Source organism: Osmerus eperlanus, chromosome 1, assembly GCF_963692335.1.
Source record: "Osmerus eperlanus chromosome 1, fOsmEpe2.1, whole genome shotgun sequence".
Classification (NCBI taxonomy): Eukaryota; Metazoa; Chordata; class Actinopteri; order Osmeriformes; family Osmeridae; genus Osmerus; species Osmerus eperlanus.
The window spans coordinates 16003998-16023696 of NC_085018.1; the positions used below are offsets into that span (position 1 = coordinate 16003998).

Sequence of the window (19699 nt, forward strand, 5' to 3'; positions counted from 1 at the left end):
TTTCAAACATTTTATTTGTGAAAAACTACAAGCAAAATTCATAAATAGACATTTCTATTTTGAAGCGGAGGAAATGATAAGATAAGCCTATAAGCGCAAAGTCGTGCACATGCCAGGACACATATAATGTCAACATGTTATACGCTAGACAAGGAGCAGTGATCGTCTGAACGCCCCTCACACACCTCCACATCAGGGACATCATGTGACACATCTCACAATGACATCAGCAAGTAGTTAGAAAAGGAAACAGAAAGCAAACAAGATTAAACAAAGAAGGGGTTAATATACTGACCCTATATACTTTTACTGAGCATTACCTTTAAAAGCATTGTACAAGACAATTGTACAAGGAGAAAATGAAGAGCTTGTATAATACATTTAAATAGGAAATTCACAAGATTGACATTATACAGTCAGTAAATAAGCATTCTATATTTGGGTCGCAGACAAACAAAGCTAAAAAATGTAACCATCTTTACACAGTAAATTAAGGTTACTGGTCGCACACAAGAACAGAACTGCTTGCGCGTAAGAGACAAAGAAACAAGCAAGAGACTGTTCAGCTCAATGCCATTCTCTAAGTGTTGGCTCCATTTCAAATCATACACTTTATATACAAGCAACATTTTATATACTGAGCAAATGGACATCTTTCAATAATTTAAGATACAATTAATCATTTCTGTCACAGGCGTCAGTCAAGTGATTATGGTTTTATATGGTAAGGCATGTGACAAGATGGCTTTTTAGGACCATTTCTTCTCGATTGCATTTCAAATTATATTTAAATTCAGTTTTTACTTTCTACAAGAAACACCCCATTGATTTAGTTTAGTTAACATTTTCTTTTAATAATCTGTTCCTTCTGCAATGCAGTTGTACAAAAGTGATAAAAATTTGAATGATAAAATATCAGCTGAAGTAGAATATTATTTTGTTTCCAAAAGTAAGTCAAAACAAACCACACCTGCCTTGTGGGCCAACAAACATCGAATACCAACACACATGATTATAGTCCCTTCAGCCGAGTTGCCTCTCCTACAACTTGAGACTCCACTCCAACATAGACTGGTACTGCAGTCACCTAGCCTGGCGAGCCTGAGCACATCTGTGAAGAGAGAGCGTCTCAGTAGAAGAGGGGGATGATGGACGGGCTAGCAGAAGGGTGGGTTTACACTCACCTCACCTGCATGCTTGTCATAGACTCTTGTAGTGCATGAATGGAATATTTCACTTGTGATTGATTACATTTGTCGATTGATACAATATTCTCTAAAGACTAGAATCTACCCTATACTGTGCTGATACTCAAATCCATCTATTGATTCAAGTTCATTTTGAAATGGACAAGAATTACGGCATTTAAATGGATTATATTAGACTTTATTTAAAATGTATTTCATTTCATACATGATAATTGCATTTCAAATTGTTATTCATTTGTCTATCCATCTTCATTATGAAATTCCTTTGGTCCTTCAATAAATAAAACTAAGATATCTTATACACATTTATTCTTTGTACAATTTAATACATGTAAATGGAAATTAGTTTGGGCAAGTATCAGCTGGTGAACGTTCCTAACCATGTAACTGGTTATTCAGCTCAAGTTAAGCTTTTACGGCTTCCAAAATGCACCAAAAAGACGTCAAATCAGCCTACGTCTATGACTTGCAATGTTTCTGCCTTCAGTGACATATTGGAGTCTTAAAAAGACCTAATAAAGTAACAACTGAGTTATGAATCCCCTGGAGATGTTCAGATTAGAATATTCTGGTTTACTAGATGTAATTGAAAGTAATATTTAGTCAAGGTGAGAATAGCCAAGCCTATACTACAGTTCAGTCTTGGGGGGTAAAACCTCCCATTGCCTTTCCTTCAGTCATAATAGAAAACAAGCTGGCTCATAGTGGACACTGACCCTCAACTTCAACACTGGTAGCCTACTGAATTATCGAATGCAAAAACAACAGCTTTAGTGTTTTACACAATAGCCTACAATATACAGTTAAGGACAGGAAACACTGTATAAGATATATGCTATATCAGACTAAATCATAGACAAACAACCTGTTTTTAAAGTTGAACTTCAGTTAACCTTTTTCTGCTGCACAGAGACCTATACATATCAACCTGAAAGACCACAAGGCAGTCCAAACATAAATGAGAGTGACAGTCAAAGGGTTAAGTAGCCTGGCTCTGGGTTATTAGCACTTTGAGTGAATGGCAGTTCCATGTCTGAAACCGGTTCACAGTGTATCTAGCACCAATGTGGGTGTCTCAATAGTCATGTCTTATCTGACTATTACAACTGTATAAACAAGGGTGTCATCTGTAGAGCTACACAGCAAAGCTTGAACAAAAAGGACATTTTCAAATTGTATACAGGTGCAACAAATAATAAATAAGGATAATAAGTTGTTAAAATGTTGGTGGTTATTGTGCACAGCAGGTAATTCTTTTTACAAAAACAAACAAACGAAAAAAAAGAAAAGAAAAAAAAACTTGATTCAGCCACACATTCACGTACAAATATAAAACAATACATACAAGTGTCAGGATGCCACCACGGTAGCAGTGTTCCCCACAGCCCCTCTGCTGTCTGTGCCGTGTGTGTACCCATGAACAAGGTCCTCAGCAGAGGGTGCCTCTCCTCCAGCTTCACATGCCAGCTCCTCTCTGACAGCCAGCTCTGTCAGCGTCCAGAGGTGGTGATGATGGAGGCGGAGCAGCAGTAGGAAGGTCACACATCCACCCCCTCCCTCCCTCCCCCCTAAAGAATCCACACACAGTCCCTTCAGAGAGTGTCCAGGGAAGCGGGTTTTCAGAAGGACTCGTCATGCCCGACTGAGAGCTCTCCTTTGGGGGTGGAGGCGCGAGAGGAGCCCTTGTCCATGCTCTCGGAGCCGGAGCTCTGGTGCTGCTGTTCGGAGCCTGCGCTGGACGTCACGGTGGACGAGGACGTGGACGAGGAGCGCGTCTTCTCTTTAAAGTCTGTGATGATGACCGTCACGTTCCCCACGGTGATAGCCAGCTGCTGGGCAGTGCTCCGGTCAATGTTCTTCAGCTTGGGCCTGGAGGAGCGAGGGAGAGAGAGTCAGGAGTTAAGACGGGAGTCTAGACATGGCTGACCTTGTCAACAGGCACACTAGCTCAGAGGGGGAGAGAGCAGAGCACCAGGTGGGCGGCTGGACCAAGCTGCTGAGCACAGCTCCTACTGCACGGACAGTCAGACTCAGTGGGAAGAAAGTGAGAGTAGGTGTGGAGAGTGAAAGATCGCAAGTGAATCATGTCAGCTGCTCACCCCCCCAAAAAAATGGGCTTTACTTTGTACCGGTATGGTGGGCATCAGAGCGTTGAGTCATGCAGGCGTGATGACTAAACACTCATGACAACCCTGTGACAGGACTGGCACCCACCTGGAAATGTGAGAGGTTTTGTTGGTCTTGGTTGCCGACTTCCCAGACTGTATGCTGCGTTTGTCACTGGGAGGGCTCGGGTGAGTGTCTGTCTTGGGTCTAGGAACGGATAGAGAAGTTAGTGTTGATATGGAACAAATAAAACAAAGAAAATGCTCAACATAGACGACCCATATACTGACCTGGTCTTTTTGCTGTTGGGTTTCTTGGTAATGGCTGGAGTGATGTCCTTCTCCTTGTCTGGTTTTTCCTTCAGCGGCTTCTCCTTCTCACTCTTGTCCTTCTCCAGAACTTCTCCATCAGGCTTGAGTCCTTCGGGCCTCACCCCCTCGGGCCTCACCCCATCGGGCCTCACCCCATCGGGCCTCACCCCATCGGGCCTCACCCCATCGGGCCTCACCCCATCGGGCCTCACCCCATCGGGCCTCACCCCCTCGGGCCTCACCCCCTCGGGCCTCACCCCATCGGGCCTCACCCCCTCGGGCCTCACCCCCTCGGGCCTCACCCTCTCTGGGCGCTCCTCCTCTGGGCGCTCCATTTCTGGATGCTCGCCCTCCAGCTGCTCCTCCTCCGGACGCTCCCCGTCTCCACGCTCGCTGTCCGGACGCTCCTTGTCAGGCCGCTCGCTCCTCTCCCTCTTCTCCTTCTTGGGTGGCGGAGGGGCTGGGTACTGTTGAGCCACTTGCTGAGCCACCAGCTGGGAGTTGATCCTGGGTTTCCTGTCGGAAGGAGGCCAGAGCACACACAGGGATTAGCACCAGTCTGGCGCTCAGGCGCTAGCAGCCGTGAGTCGTCCCGGATCTCCGGCGTGATGTGGGTCGGCTGGAGGAGCGCTACAGGAATGAAGGGGTTAATGCTCCCAGCTGGGGTGGTGTGGTTGAAGTGACAGCTCATGGTGGGACTGCTGTGTTTGAAGGGTAATCTCATTAGCCCACTGCTGTAATAAAATGAATGTGGGGATCACAAGGTGGAACATTTGCAGCACGTCATTTACGTCCTCTAATCTGATTACGCCAGGGTTGGCCCCATTTGTCACAGGCTGGGATTCGCAGAGACGTGCAGCCAGACGCCCTCTCACTTATGAGCTAGAGGACTCGCCCACAAGCTCGTGAGCTCTCCCTCTCTCTCTCTCTCTCTCTCTCTCTCTCTCTGTGTCTGACTCACTCAAGCAAACACACGCAACAAGGTATTCTGTATACGAGCTCAGCCATTCTCATTCAGCAGGCAAGTGTCAGGAGTCTGGGAATGAGTGTCTCGGTGGATGAATGTCTCTACACTAGAAAGTTTCAGAGAGGGCTTTATCATTCATTCTCCTGAGAGGGTTAGACTGGCTGGTAATTCATGAAAACAAAGGTAGGTTTCGAGGACAGTCATTCACGGCTACAGTGGGGACAGAGTCACTGTCTATGGTCCGGGGTGGTTGTCAGGACAGGTGACAGGTGTGCGGCAGATGCCGCAGTCTGCAGAGCGTGTCTCTGCTCCTGTAGGCAGGTGAACAGTGGAGAGGTGTAGGGGCTGCAGCCAGCAGCTGGGCGGGTGGCTGTGGAGAGCAGCCCAAGGAGAGAGAGAGGGGAGGAGACTGGAGAGAGCTTCAACCCCAGGCAGCGCTCCAGTCAGCACAGATAATCCCACCACAGGAGTGGGCCCGCTTCAGGACAAATACCAGAGAGCAAACCACATGCACACACACACACACGCTCACACACACACAGTCTTAAGCACACAAACAAGCAGCCCAACTCGGCTTGCCAGCTCCTCTGCGGCTGAGGCTCTTCACCAAGCACAGCCACAGCCTAACTCTCCGGCTCATCTCCAGCCTTGGCAGATAGCAGCGTGATAAGAGGGCCGCACGCAGGACCGACTGAAGCTTGGAGGGCAGGCATAGTTGAGGGGGACTTATCTTTCAGATGTCTCTCTCTGAGCATACAGCCACGGCAGACTGCTGCCCAGAGAGAAGGAACCACTGGGCCGGAATACAGATGATGTTCTGAGAGCCTCATAGGCAGGGATGGAGTTGTGGTTAAGTGGGTCAGGACTGGAGTCAAACACGGTGGAAATACTAAGTGGGAGTGCTCGGGCACACCTGGAGCCGGGCCCTTCAGCACTTCTCCGGGTGGTTAGGTATTCTCAGAACCATGGGCTGAATATGCAGAGGCACATTGATGATGATGCATGGCTGGTGTCACCGTGTGGCGGGGAGTGGTTAGTAGATGTCTGGAAGGCTGGTTAACCCCAAGGCTGGTTAGACGCACAGCCTCTCACTGAGAAGGCACAGAAAGACGCTCATTACTGTCTGTCTCTCTCTCCCTCTTGGTGTCTCCCGGCTCTCTGACGCCCATCAGGTCGGGAGCCCACCGTCTAGCCGTGAAGGGGGGGGGGGGGTCCTGCCGATCATAAGGCAATCAATCGGCTCGTAATAGAGCATCATGTTGGGAGTGCTCGCGCCACGCTCAATCAATACAGCCGCCGTGGCGAATACTGATGAGAGGGGAATGGGCTCTGAGGCTGGGGCTGCACCAGCGCACACTACTACTGCAACCAGCGCTCCAGCTGCTCCACACCTACAGCTTCAACTACGGCCACAACCAGCGCTACAGATATAACTACAGCTACAGACCTAGCTACAGCTACAGACCTAGCTACAGACCTAGCTACAGCTACAGACCTAGCTACAGACCTAGCTACAGCTACAGACCTAGCTACAGCTACAGACCTAGCTACAGCTACAGACCTAGCTACAGCTACAGACCTACCTACAGCCTCCATCTGCCAATGCCAGTCCCAGCTAGAGGACAGCAGCCACCATGCTAATAGTGTTTCGGAGGCTCATTCTGATACGAGTCCAGTGTAAACAACATGTCAAACAATGCGAGGAGTTTGTGTTTTTGGACATTTTGCCAATTCTGAGGCTGCCCAAATACATGTGCTCACCTGCCCAGACACACAACAGAACAATTTGTCCCTCCAAACCGCAGTGGTAAAACGGTGGAGATTTGCACTGATCCATCAGAGGATTTGGCAGAGGCACGCAGCAAAACACTCGTAAACAGGCTCTCGGTGCAGGCAGCGTCCGGTGGGATCAGAAATCATTCTGCTTGGCAGGCTGAGCGGTAGGCCAAGTGGCGGACGTAGAAAGTGAGCAGGATTGATTGATTGGGTCCACGCCTCCTCGGCCAGTCACACCGGGCCAGGGACCCAAACGTGGAGATTTGTGTCAGCGGCAGAAGCAGGGTGGCTGGGGGAGGCCCAGACACCCGCCCCAGTAGTTAAGCTGTGATTCAGTGCCAGCTGTAAGTCAGCCATGAGTTGTTGCTGCCACGATAGGGGCACTGCTCTCCATGGCCTGTGCCGTTGTTCCTCAACACAGTGCATTTATTTACTGCCTGGCTTACGTCACAGCCCTCAACAACACCGCTCAGTGACCCATTAACTCAGCTGGCAACACCCCTGGCTGAGGTTGCACCACAGGGCAGCACCCACCCTGCTAGCAGACCACAGCCCAAACAGGGGAGGGGGGGCTGTCTTGGGCTCTGTGGAGACCCCCCACTAAGAAGGATACCAGTCTATTTGCTCCCCCTAGGCTTACCCTGTTAACCCACAATAGATGGTGATTGACAGCAGCTAATCTGCCCGCCCCCTGCATTCCCCCAGACACGGGGGGTGAGGAGACTCCCTCGGCAGGGCGCCACAAAATGACTGTTATTAGCTCCAACTGCTCCTAACCCAAGCAGACTGACACCCATAGTTACACTCCACCACACCCTCAATATTCTCCCTACCACGGAGGCCTGCACTCCACACATACCACCACGGCACTGCTGCTTCATTCTAAGCAGAGGCAAGACATGAGACTGAGCACGAGACTGGATAGAGAGGGAGGAGAGAGAGAGAGATGGGAGGGAGCAATGGAAATAGTGAGAGACAAGAGAGAAAGAGAGATTGATAGTGGTGGAGAGACAAGAGAGGTGACCTCAGGAAAGCCCTCATTACCTAAGCCCTTTTATTTGGAGTGCTGCGTTAAGGACGGGCAATTACTCCCTGCCAGAGGGTCAGAGCAGAGCTGGTCAAGCCAGAGAGGGTCGGCACGGGAGCCCCAGCCATGAGGTTCCTGTACCCACGGCCAGCACACGGCCAGACAGAGGACGCTCATCAACTCACTCTCAAAGAACACCACATTCAACTACACTACAGTCTCTTAGTATATTTGAGATATGATAAGCAATAGAAAGAAGCCTATTTTCTATGTCCCTTCATCAACTCTGAAACTGGAACCCATTGTTTACACGTGTATGTCCCGATTTCAGCACGTAAGATGACTCAAGCTTCCAGGCATTTCCCCGGCGACAGCATCCTAGCCTGCCGTCGTGCAGTGTGATCACAGCACCTCCCCGACACCATGCTCTCACCAGCGTCACATTCACATGCAGTCAGCCGTGTCAACAGTTGTAGCGGGCCTTGATCATTATGCAGGAACAAGACACACACACACACACACCTCCAGCACAAGGGATGAAGGAGCAGAGCGGAGCGGAGCGCAGACAGAGCAGAGCGGAGCGCAGACAGAGCTGTCTGCTCAGGACTATGTTAACAGGCTGCTGCTGTGAAGTCTCCGTAGCGCCAATGAGCCCGTCTGTTGTCTTAAACCAGCCGGCTGTGGTCGTGGTTACAGGAGCACAGGGCTGTGGGAGCTCACAGAGAGCACCTTGAGAGCTGCCTGGGGCTACAGCTCGCTGCCTGCATGCCTCATCCTGAGGACAGACATTAAAGCTGCCTGGCATGAGAATTGCCACTGGGGGGGAATTGTGAGTAAACAAGTGTTTGGGAGCAATCTAAAGCGCTCTGCCACTAGACAATACGAGAAAGCGAACAATCTAACTGCCGGGATAATTTCTCGTGTAGGAATTAGCCCAGAGCCCGGTGTGGTTAATGAATCTGTAATACAATATAGAAACCCAGGAGGGCAATGGAAACTCTGAAATGGGGGGGAGGGGGGTTTCTAAATTCCTGATATCCCTCCTTTCTTTCTTCCCTTTTCAGATAGGATTTGGCACCCTCCCCCCCCCCAGGAGAGTCCCACTGCATGCCCCCCTCTGTTCTGGGTGCTTGGGCCCCGCCACAGTCCTCCATCTCAGCTCTACTATCATGTTTCCTCACACAGCAACACAAGGCAACAATGCATTACATGCAAGCATTGTTCTCTGATGTCTGGAGATGGGACTGCTGGGCATAGATTACAAAAAACCATACATGAACATCAGGGGAATTTTCACAGGGGGTGAAATTAGTCAACTTCATGCCATGAACAGATGCCCATAACAGTCAATCTGGTGCTTCTCGTGTGTGTGTGTGTGTGTGTGTGTGTGTGTGTGTGTGTGTGTGTGTGTGTGTGTGTGTGTGTGTGTGTGTGTGTGTGCACGCAAACACACTCAACGAGACATACCCTTCCGTCTGCCCTTCAGGCTACAAACTGCCTCACATCATGAAGACTGACGGCCAGCAGTCTGACAGCACTAAGCATGTATGAGCTTCCTCCATCACAAGCACCATGTCACATTCTTGTACATCACTCACTCTCCCTCTCTTTCCTATGCCCGCTCTCCCCCTGATCTACCAGTCATTCCCTCTTGCCTCGTCTTCACCTAGTCACTCACTTTCTCCAAATCATCATTTCCATATCAACCTTCCCTCATTTGTGTCAGAGCTACAGTGACTCCCTCTCCCTCAGCTTCGCTGACCTGCATTCCTCCTCATGTTCACCTTTCTCTCTGCAGTTTCTCTCTCGCTTTCCATCTCCTGGGTTCAGCAGGCAGTAAGCAGTCTGTCTCGTTCATCCAGTCACCCTGGCAGGCTGCTGACCTGCCATTGCCTGCCTGTAGTGTAACGGGGCCTGTTTCCAATTAGCTCAATTAGTCAACAAGCTACACCACTCAGGGGAACCCAGCGCTTCACAAGATGCTTGTCATGTAGAGGCTACACTAAGAACTGACACCATGTAACCAGAAACAACTACAACTATCTAACCACATTAATAACACTGCATTAATGATCCTCATGGTGTACAGTTGTAATTCAAACGCGGCTTTCCAGACACTACTCTCTTGCCTGCGTTGTTAACATGGTAAGCAAAAGTAAGGAGCCTGTTTTCTACGCGCATCTTCTCCTTCAACAACAATGAATCTAGAACCCAAATCCTTAGGCAAATTCTCCCTTACAAACCCATCCTTTGCACGTGTATGCCTTGATTTCAACATGTAAAACGACTTCCAGTCATTTCCCCGGTGACAGCATCCTAGCGTGCCGTTGGGCATCAAGAGTTATCACGGCACCTCCCCGACACCATGCTCTCACCAGCGTCACATCCACATGCAGTCAACATTTGTGTCAACATTTGTAGCATGGCCTTGATCAGGGGAGACTACACAGAGGAACTGAAACCAGACAAACAGAAACAACTAGGCCTACAAATATCTGGGGGTCTTCCAAAACCACAAGTCATCATCATGGTGTGTAGCACCGATTCGAATCCAGTCTCTACAGACTTTACCTTCGGGCTGATTGCTTCTAGTGACACAGAGACCATTGAGAGCTTTTAAAACTAAACCCCCAAACGTCGTCCTGTACAGGTGTTGTAATCCCCAGGTCTGGGGGAGGGAGGAGGGCGTCTGGGAGGAGGATGGCCAGTGGGGCTCTCGTCTTTTCTGGGTTGGAAGGAAAGACAAGTTCCTTCCAACCCAGGACAGTGGATGTTCTTCCATCCCTAAGGAGAGGCTGGGCTGAGTGAACACATCCTCCTCTGCTGTCCATCAAAGGGTCTCTATTCCCCTTCTTGTTCCCTCTCGCTCTTCTCCCCTTCCTGGAGTCGCTCACCCGCTACCTCAGTCTCTACATTTGCCTTCCTCCCTCGAAGCGCCATTCAAAAGCTCTCTCGACATTTCTCCATTTGTCGGATTGCCAAATGGGCCATTGTATTTATTCACTCACACTCTCCCAAATCCCATGAAGTAATTAAGAACTTTTAAAGCCGCCAATTAACACGTTAAGATTAGGGCTACCCGTGCGCGCTTGGGGCTTAGTGCAGATGTTGATAATGTAGGATAAGCAGAAGCGTTTCCTCTGAGTGGGACTGATGTGGGGGGGGGGGATGGGTGAGGGATCCAGATGGAGAGCACCAGCCAACATGTTGCTCTTACGTAATCACATTAACCCCAACAATTTGCGTTAATGTGACTGGAAAAATCCACAGATTATAATGACGATTTCATCACTTTGACAGACAGACACAGCCTACATGCACAGACACACATTTTCACATTCAGGGTGGAGAAGTTTGGATTTTGGAATAGTAGGAGACTGAGATGGCTGAGATCACCAGCCCCAAACACTGAAATGCCACAAGCCCTGAACATGAATCAACATCTGGCTGTCCCTGGAACTCTGGGATGCTCAGGAAGCATACAATACACACGCAATAAGAAAGCCGATACAGCAACATGGTGTCACATTTACAGAAGCGGTTTCAAGTGATAAAAACATTTAAACATAATGACTGCAGGCCTCTCAGCAGACCAGAGATCAAACCTCTCAAATTTCTGAAGAAGGGTAATGACCTCATATCAAGATCCTGATGCTTAATTTATACGTGTACTTTAACAGCAGAACACAGGTCAGGTCACACACACACGGTTTTCTTGTTAAAGAGTCACAGTGGCTGTGGCTAGATGGGTCTAACAGTCTACTTTGGTATTGTGTTACATCCCTGGAATGGGTCAACAGGTTCATTTAGGTAACTCTCAGTTGGTAAGATAGCATCCATGCATTTGAATGACGTTGAAACATATAGACTGCTAGGCTAATCCGGTTGGTGCTCCTTTTTGGCCATATTATCCAAAAGGTAGCCTGCGATATCCTTTCTTGCTTGTGGATAGAAGGTGACAGGTCAGTGACAGCATGAGTGCATACTGTGGCTGATGTGTGACGAACCCCAGACCCCTCAAAATATCACATCCTGCGTGGCAGGCTGGCATTGTCTGTACATCATCACATTATTCACCACTGGTTGTAGATTACAACTACAGGGGCTTGAAAATGCTTCAGTATAATCATTACAATTGCCATACCCCATGAAAACTAATTCAATGGCGCTACCTTGGATCTTCCATTTAAACATTATTTTCAAGTCTGCAGTGTGCACCGTATACCAAGAAGGAAAAAAAATCAATACACCTTTAAACAGGCACAAAACAACAATCTGAATGGAACTACCCAACTGAGCAAAGAGTTCTTTGAACTATGAATACAAGCATAGAAATAGGCTGACAGTAATTACAGATCAGAATTATCTTTTTTACAACTTCCCATTCATACTGTAGAGGCAGATACAGGGAGCAGGACAAACAATGCCCCACAATCCAAACTATGCATCATTTAGCCAGCATAAAGCTTCCCCAATGCTCAACTTGAACACATTAACCAGGGTGAAAATGTAGGCTAATTAGAGCTCATTACAATAAAAGTCAAGCAGACAACCGCAAACAATTGCATCAATCTAAGGTTGCTTAGATCAGATGGAGACGTGACAACCCACTCCAGTGATGTCATGTACTATTTACCAAAAAGAGGAAATTGAATTGCTGCCAAATCCTGGGTAGTTGGGGGGGGGGAGGGGTTGGGGGGGGGGAGGGGTGGGGGGGGCTACACATACTTCTTTCCACTTCCTGTTTTACAGCTCACGACAACTGAGCTGTAGCCTGTAAGCCTAGAGGCACTGATGTAGAATTATCAGGGGACCAAAAAACACAACAGTCCTTATAAGAAATGAATTCCACTTTATGATTCTCAAGAAATCAGTGTCAGTGCATTTCCTGTTACAGGCAGTGTGTCAGTTGAGCCCATCATTTGAAAAACAGTGCTGGAAAAGTTGAAGCATGGGGGACGCACGCATGACTCATCTGACACCATCGCAGCATGCAGCTGATGAGAAGTGATTGTCAACTCACAAAGTGACACAGACAACTTATCGGCAGAGCCCTTCCCCAGTAGACAGGTAGGAGTGGTAAACAGAAAACTGAAAGGGAATCACATTCAAAGTCTAAACGCACCGCCCAGTGTGAACGTTTCCCATAACAAAGAGAAGGCTACGTTTGAAGACTTCATGATGAAGCAAAGTTTCTAACTTGAGCTTAAATGGCTGTTTTATTCTACTAAATCACATGGTCACATCCATCTGGCTGCACTGTTGGTATTGGTTAACTAGATATCTCACAGTTCAATGTCAGGTTTGTGGCTAAAAAATACTACAAATTCTCTGATGACTGATTGATTTAGGAGAATGGGAGGGATTTTTAAGAAATTGGTACATATTATTTGAGAATTGCACACTCAGTGAATTACACACACTTACTGAAGATTCCATTGAGCTGTAAGTGCACTCCTGAACAGCCACCTAACCGTCTGACAAAAGGGGGGACACGCACTTTACATTCCGTGTAAAACAGAGCTACATTATACAAATGCTACTTTAATTACTTGAAAACCATTGAATGTGATACATCTATGAGTGAGTCAGTAGAGCCCTAATTAGGCACCTAGTCTGTTAGCACTACAACCAATTGCGATGCAAACAATACACTAATGAGTGACAAGCCCAGCAATCAAATTGAGTACCTAGGTAACAAATGTTACCTTTTTATTGGAGCCATTTAAGCAGGTGGGATCTGAACAATGACATCAAGTCTCTACCATGTGATCAGACCCACACTCACATTGCATTCTTTCCCATGATGTGGTGCTATTCTGATGCACAGTAGCTGCACAGCCATCATGAAGCAAGGTCCCTCTCCCCCCCCCCCCCCTCCCCCCTCCCCCTGCTACTGTGGCAATAGAACAGACAGAACACCTAGACGACTGCATTCTGTTCAGTGCAGGACACAATAGTCTGTTGCGAGCAGCAGCAAAAAAGACAGGGGCACACATTAACATGAATGCACTATCAACAAGTCTACCTTTCAGACAAATTTAACAAGTAGACATGTTAATACAAATACATTGCTATGATGTACAAGAAAAGGAAGAACACATTTCTTCAGACATACCTTGTGGATGTGCCCTTCCTCACGTCGCAGATGCTGCATTTAAATGCCTCGGCACTGTTTCTGTAGGTGCAGACGCTACAGTCCCAATAGCCGTCGTCAGCAGTCGGTTTTGCTTGTCTTTTTGGCCTTAGAAATAGACAATGTAAGGTCAAGTTAGTTGGCATTTCATATCGAATAAACGAACCAAAAACGGCGATGACTTGCAGAATTCCCCATTGAACGTGTGCATATAAACTGCACAGGAAAAAACATGGGAAGGCTGTCATGATATGTTCGAATCCCGACTACCTGACTAGCATTGCGCTTTAGCGAACAAACAAGCCTCTCGATAACCCACTGCTGGCTAGGCGAGCCACCGAGCTAGCTTCAACGTTCTATTGAATCGCAGCATAGCCTGTCTATATTGCTGACTGATATTTCAGCTCGAGACTGTGACCAAAAAACATGTCAAATAATATCCTTTAGACATTAAGCTTCAAAAAAGCTAATTTAAAACTGGATATCTGACATTTTCGAGAATGCCAGACGTAACCATGAAAAATTCCCTTTGTCTGAAAGTCACTGGTAGAGAGTAGGGAGCGAGAAGCCGCCATAGTGCCTGCACTACTCTAGCTCTGGCATACAAACTGAAAAAGGGAGAAACACTCCTTGAGAAAGCATCCGAATATCAACCCAAAATGCCAATGAATTCTCGCTAAACAAATATCAATCAATACCAGAGGATATGAGGCGAACGGTTAATTACCTGGTAGGGCTCTTCTTATCGCCCATGATGGAGAACTGTCTTCCAAAAGAAGAAAAAGGCTGTAATTGTCAGTAATTGTTGAGGGCTGTGCGCGGAGGATCCAGATAGAACCGCTGCTAAAACTGGTAGACAAGCTCGCATTCAGAGCTGACTCAAGGCAGGGCAGAGCGACTGCACACCGCGTGACTCCAGAACGTCCAATCACCGTATGCCTTGGTTAAAAGTCGGGATAAGAAACGCAAAATATGCCTTGGGATTGTTTGACAGTCTTAATGCAAATTGTTCATGTATGGTCATCTGCAAATATGAAATGGGTTTGATGGCGATTGTTGTTTTACCTGTTGTGCCCGCCTGACTTAAGCTGACACTGAGTTGTTGCATGCCGACTTACATTGCAAGCAAAGAGAAAAGGTCATCCTGGGACACAGCATAGCCTACACATCTTGATGAGCCAATAAAGTTCTCATAAAACAACTATGAAGCTAAAGTAACTGTAACCATATTTAAACACAAGCACACACATCAAGTCCACCACTTTGGTTCTTACCAACCAATTCATATATTGATTGAACTCATGGATGAAACAAGAACCAATGCCACAGGACATAAGGCGTAAGTGTCGTATTGACAGTGGACTAATAGTCTACCTCTATATCCATGTAAAAGTCCTAATCGTAGACCACTTCAGCAAACACTGCTCCTGGCTCTCAAAAAGCCTTCACATCAGTTAACTACACCTGTCTGAAGCTTCCCCTTGTCCAGGAAATGACTCTCTCTGTGGGGGACATTAAGCATAAATCATGTAGCCTCACTAGGCCTTCACAGCTCTAGATCACATTGTCAATGTCTCTGGTTGTTGTGATCCTCAGGATCCATGCTGCTGACGCGCTGGTTGTTCTCTCTAACCAAGGACCAGACCTGTGCATAGCTCCTGGCCTGAGGCCCTAACTGAGGCTCATCATGCCACTGACATTTCCCTGTGATAATGATCTGATGACCCTGTTGACTATTACTTATTTACTATAACTTACTGACTTATTGACAATCACTTAATTTGCCTTACAATTACTATGACTTAATGGTAAAATAGGGCATTAGGAACTATTTAAGGAGGTTACATGGTATTACTGAGTGCCAAAATTGAACTGAATCCTATTTCAGCATTGACCCTTAGAAGTCAATGCAGCAGTCTGTTTGGCTCATAAAGTCTTAGGTTACAGTAAGTATGTGAGCATTATGAGAAAGGGACAAGTTGAAAGTGAATGGGGGTGACTGATCCCATAAGTGTGTGAGCAACAGCTCTAATCTTCTTCCCCACACTGTGTCACTTTATGACTCATGATAAGATGTGAAAGACAAGAAATGTGTTACAATAGCGTTCTGCACCATCTATAGAGGCAACAGATTACCCAATGTGCCAGCAGTGTCTCCCAATATGTTGTTGATTTGCTACAGGAAAAATGGAGAGGACAAGATTCAGAGAAGAAAGCCAGAGGTAGTTGGATGAGGTCGGCAGTGAGGCCAACAGAGGACAACTGCATGGTTGCACAATGGCACTGACCCATACATACAAAAAATATAAAGAGGAACTGAAATTCCACGATTAATAGGAGGTTATCATTGAGTTATCTTAAGACACTCAAACAATCGCTCAACATAGAAGAGAATACTTATTTTTTAAATGGTTTTGAACCTTCTTCTCTGCCTTTGTTAGATGACATAAATTCACAGGTGGGATGCTCTTTCCATAACACCTGCCCCCAATTAGTAGAGCATATTGCTTTACGCCTCATACCTCTTAATAATCATATAATTAACTGTCCTCAAAACATCTGCTCGATCATCTGAAGGAGTTGTCAAGTTGCATATGCTTGTGCAAATGAACAAACATCAGTGCAGATGTTTAGATGACTAAACCTTGTTTTGACTGGTGGTGTGTCATGGTGTAATTTGCTTTTCTTGACCTGTCAGCCCATGAGTATTCCAACGTGTTTGCTTCCAGCATTGTTCTCTACTGTTTATTCTTTTCACATCTATGTTTGCTCTGGCTGCTTTCATTCATCACTAACAATTAGAGGGCATGTGAGGCAGACGTAAAAATAACTTCAGTAATCAGAGGAGCGGTCAGTTTTTGTTCACTTTATCTCTAGTGTGGGTAGATTTTCAACGTAAACTGCTCTGGAACTAGAATGCTGACAACACAAGCCTATACTGATGAGGAATACACCGATGATGGATTGCTCGACTAAATATATTTTCAATCCTTTCGATTCTGGATTCACTCATTGGTCTCCCTTTCCCTCTGTCATTTCTCTTACAAACAAACGCACACACCTTCACCGTTTCCATCCCCGTGGCTGTGCGGAGTGTGGAATGGCATGGCCTCTGCCTCTATGGGTGTGGAGGATCGCACAGTGGTCAGGACCCTGAGGAGTTTAGGGTTGTGTGGGATGTGTTTAAGTGTCCTGAGACTCAGGGGAGGCTGACTGAGGACACGGTTTCCTCCTTCTGCAATGGAATGTCTCCATACATGTTCCTGTTTAGAGAGGCAGATCACGGCCCCAGAAGTGGGCAGGAAACCAAATGCTGCTTACACTTGGCCGATAAGGTGGAGCAGAGGAGGCTTTGCCAAACTTTCAGAAAGGTAGATTATCCCTTGAAATGCTGGCTGTGCCCCAGTCTTTGTGCATCTGCTCGGTGTGTGTGTGTGTGTGTGTGTGTGTGTTTGTGCGTCTATGAATGAGAGAAAAAGGACAAGAGAGAGCAACTCCTTCAGCTCACTCAGCAGTGGAGTTTCAATGAATTCAGGGCAAAACTCCACAAAAGGCTGCAGAACAAAAGGTCTGCAAGCTGAGAATGTGCAGAGCAGAGGCATAGCCCAATGTCATGGTTTGTTAACACGGAAGCATGACATTAAATTAAGAATAAGACAGTCAGACATAGGTTGTCCACTAGCCCCCTGTTGATTAGGCATAGAAAAGTACCCTCATTTATATGTATGCGTTACCCATAGTAACGTGATGCATAAAGATTATATGCAGTCAAAACATGCATTGGCCATCCTCTCTGATAAGCTATGAAAAGACGGAGAGTTTAAGGCAGACTTCATATTCTGTTATGGTCTTATGTAGTAATTCCCACAAGTGCACACAATCCACTGGATTACAAATCATAGGCTCTGGGGAGGGGTTTCATCTAAGTATGCCTGATGTTTATGGTTTTCAGACTGAATCCAGCTGGTCCCACACAATAAGACTGAGATGTAATCAATTTAACAGATTAGTGCATTGACATACGCACCACCGCACGACCAGCAATCAATACATACTTGTTCATCCCTTTAAATGTTTACTCAAACACTGATGCAGTACCCCAGTAATCATTTCCCTCCTTGTCTCTCATGACGAGTACAGCCCCCCTTCCTACCTCTCCCACCCTCCCCCTTTCTCTCTCTCTGCCTTTGTATGTTGCACAATGATGTTCTTTTGGCTGCACTATACTGTGTTACATTGTAGTTGAGATGCCATTGTTGCACTACTTACTCTGCACTGGGCCTAGTAGGTACAATCAATCAATCAAAATAGAATCTATCTATCTATCTATCTGCCATCTCTCTCTCTCTCTCTCTCTCTCTCTCTCTCTCTCTCTCTCTCTCTCTCTCTCTCTCTCTCTCTCTCTCTCTCTCTCTCTCTCTCTTCCCCCTCTCTCTCCTCTCCATGCTTCAGCTGTTGGCTTGCTGCTCTCTGGGAATTACTTTCTGGCCATCCTCGGAAAAGGAACTCTCTCCCCTCTTAGCAAGTGCGATGGGATATGTCTCCCCCAAGTAGGGCAGCCAAATCGAGCAATCAGACAAGACATCCATCACTATCCTGCAGGGTGGAGTAAATGACCTTGATGCAGTCTTCACACTCAATTTCAGATACCCTTGGGCTCCATTATTGGGAGATTTAAGCGGCGAGAGAGCAACCAGCCTTCACATTTGATTCTTATGATACTGGATGCACTAAGTGTACGATGCAGAGGCAGAAAGTAACACGAGAAGCCAGGGAATGAGGGACGGAAAGAATAGGTGGTAGAAAAAGAAGATGGAGAGGGTGAGTCAGCAGGATACATGAGGAAGATAGAGGTCGAAAGAAATGGGGAAGAGAAGGATGGAAAGTAGTGGTGAGAGATGGAAGGAGGAGTGGAGTTTTGAGCTGAAAGAGAATACTGGCCTCAGGTTCAATATGCTCTACAGACTCTACAGAGCATTAGAGTATTTTCAGCTACCAAAACACAAGAATGATTAATGACAGAAGCAGCAGAGAAGATCTGCCCTCTGCAGTGCAGAGGATGAAGAGGCCTGGTGTTTTCTATATTTTGGAGGAACAATAACATTGTTCACAAACAATGAAGCCATTTGAAAGTCTGCAACACCTAAGGAGTGTTGTGAAGGACACTCCATGTCTTTGCGATAAAACAAAGAGGGTGGGAAGCTAGTATAATTTAACTGATTAAAGTTGTTTTGTGTTCACATAATGAGGAGGAAGAGAATAACTGAATTTTCAGTGGAGTCAATTTTGCGTTTTTGCAAGAACTGTGAAATGATGCACACATTAAATTCTCATTGATTTGTTTATCTACCTGGATCATCTTGCCTGGAGTGATTTAGGATTGAAAGGTTGAAAGGGTGCTGTATTGGCTAGGATTATTGGACACGTGAATTTATGTAGTTTACAATTAGATAAATATCTTTATAAAGAGATAGCATAACCACACTAAAAACCAAAACATCTGATGGTCACCCAAAACCTAGTGTGGCATACTGGGTTTACAGCACAGGCAAAATGAATTATGGAGGCCCTGTGCCTACTGTACACATTGTCTTGGTTTTTTCTAAGACGTTAAGACTGATCTCTTTTGCTTCTATAGCGATAACTCTTGTCCTTGTTTTCACAATGTGACAGTAACAAAGGATGTTGTTTGAGCATGCACCTCTTAGCTATTAGCAGGCAGTTACACAGCCCAGTGGTGCAGGGCATTGGGATGGTTGTGAAAGCATGTCCATTGGAGCGAGTGTTTGCCTAGGGCAGGTCATGTGTAATGCACTGATCCATGTAACTGCTGTTGAAAAATCCCATGTGGGGATCCCAAGCTGATGCCAACCAGAGTCAGCTACTAGTGACACATCACTTACCGGGCGGATACCTAGCAAAGATCACACAGCTGGCCTACAGGAATCAGCATTAATGAACTGTATCGTCAGATCATGTAATAAACTGCAACATATCAACAACAACTGTTGCTAGGTCCGTAAAAACGTTTATTTACCTCTGCGAACTTTCAGGAGGTATACAAACGGATTTATTAACTTTTGAGAACGTTTTCTGGACCAATAAGAACAGCGTATTGGTCCAATTATTACACTAGTATATAAGAAACTGTATTGTCAGGTCATATTT

At 46.4% G+C, this 19699-nt stretch overlaps 1 protein-coding gene across 1 annotated transcript; it reads right to left on the minus strand.

The window, feature by feature from the left end:
* Positions 1-1370: 1370 nt before the first annotated feature.
* Positions 1371-14416, minus strand: rybpb (RING1 and YY1 binding protein b). Its single transcript, XM_062463641.1, has 5 exons — positions 14259-14416; positions 13514-13639; positions 3605-4141; positions 3423-3521; positions 1371-3077 (listed from the first exon to the last, which is right to left on the minus strand). Exons 1-5 carry the CDS (start codon positions 14282-14284, stop codon positions 2828-2830), a joined length of 1038 nt encoding a protein of 345 aa, XP_062319625.1. The 5' UTR covers positions 14285-14416; the 3' UTR covers positions 1371-2827.
* Positions 14417-19699: the final 5283 nt, after the last annotated feature.

Coding starts and splice junctions, on each gene's coding strand:
- rybpb (XM_062463641.1), bottom strand. CDS start 14,284: ATGGGCGATAAGAAGAGCCCTACCAG. Junction 4,142..13,513: donor AGGAAGGGCACATCCACAAG/GTATGTCTGAAG, acceptor TCCTTCCGACAG/GAAACCCAGGATCAACTCCC. Junction 3,522..3,604: donor CCCAACAGCAAAAAGACCAG/GTCAGTATATGG, acceptor ATCCGTTCCTAG/ACCCAAGACAGACACTCACC.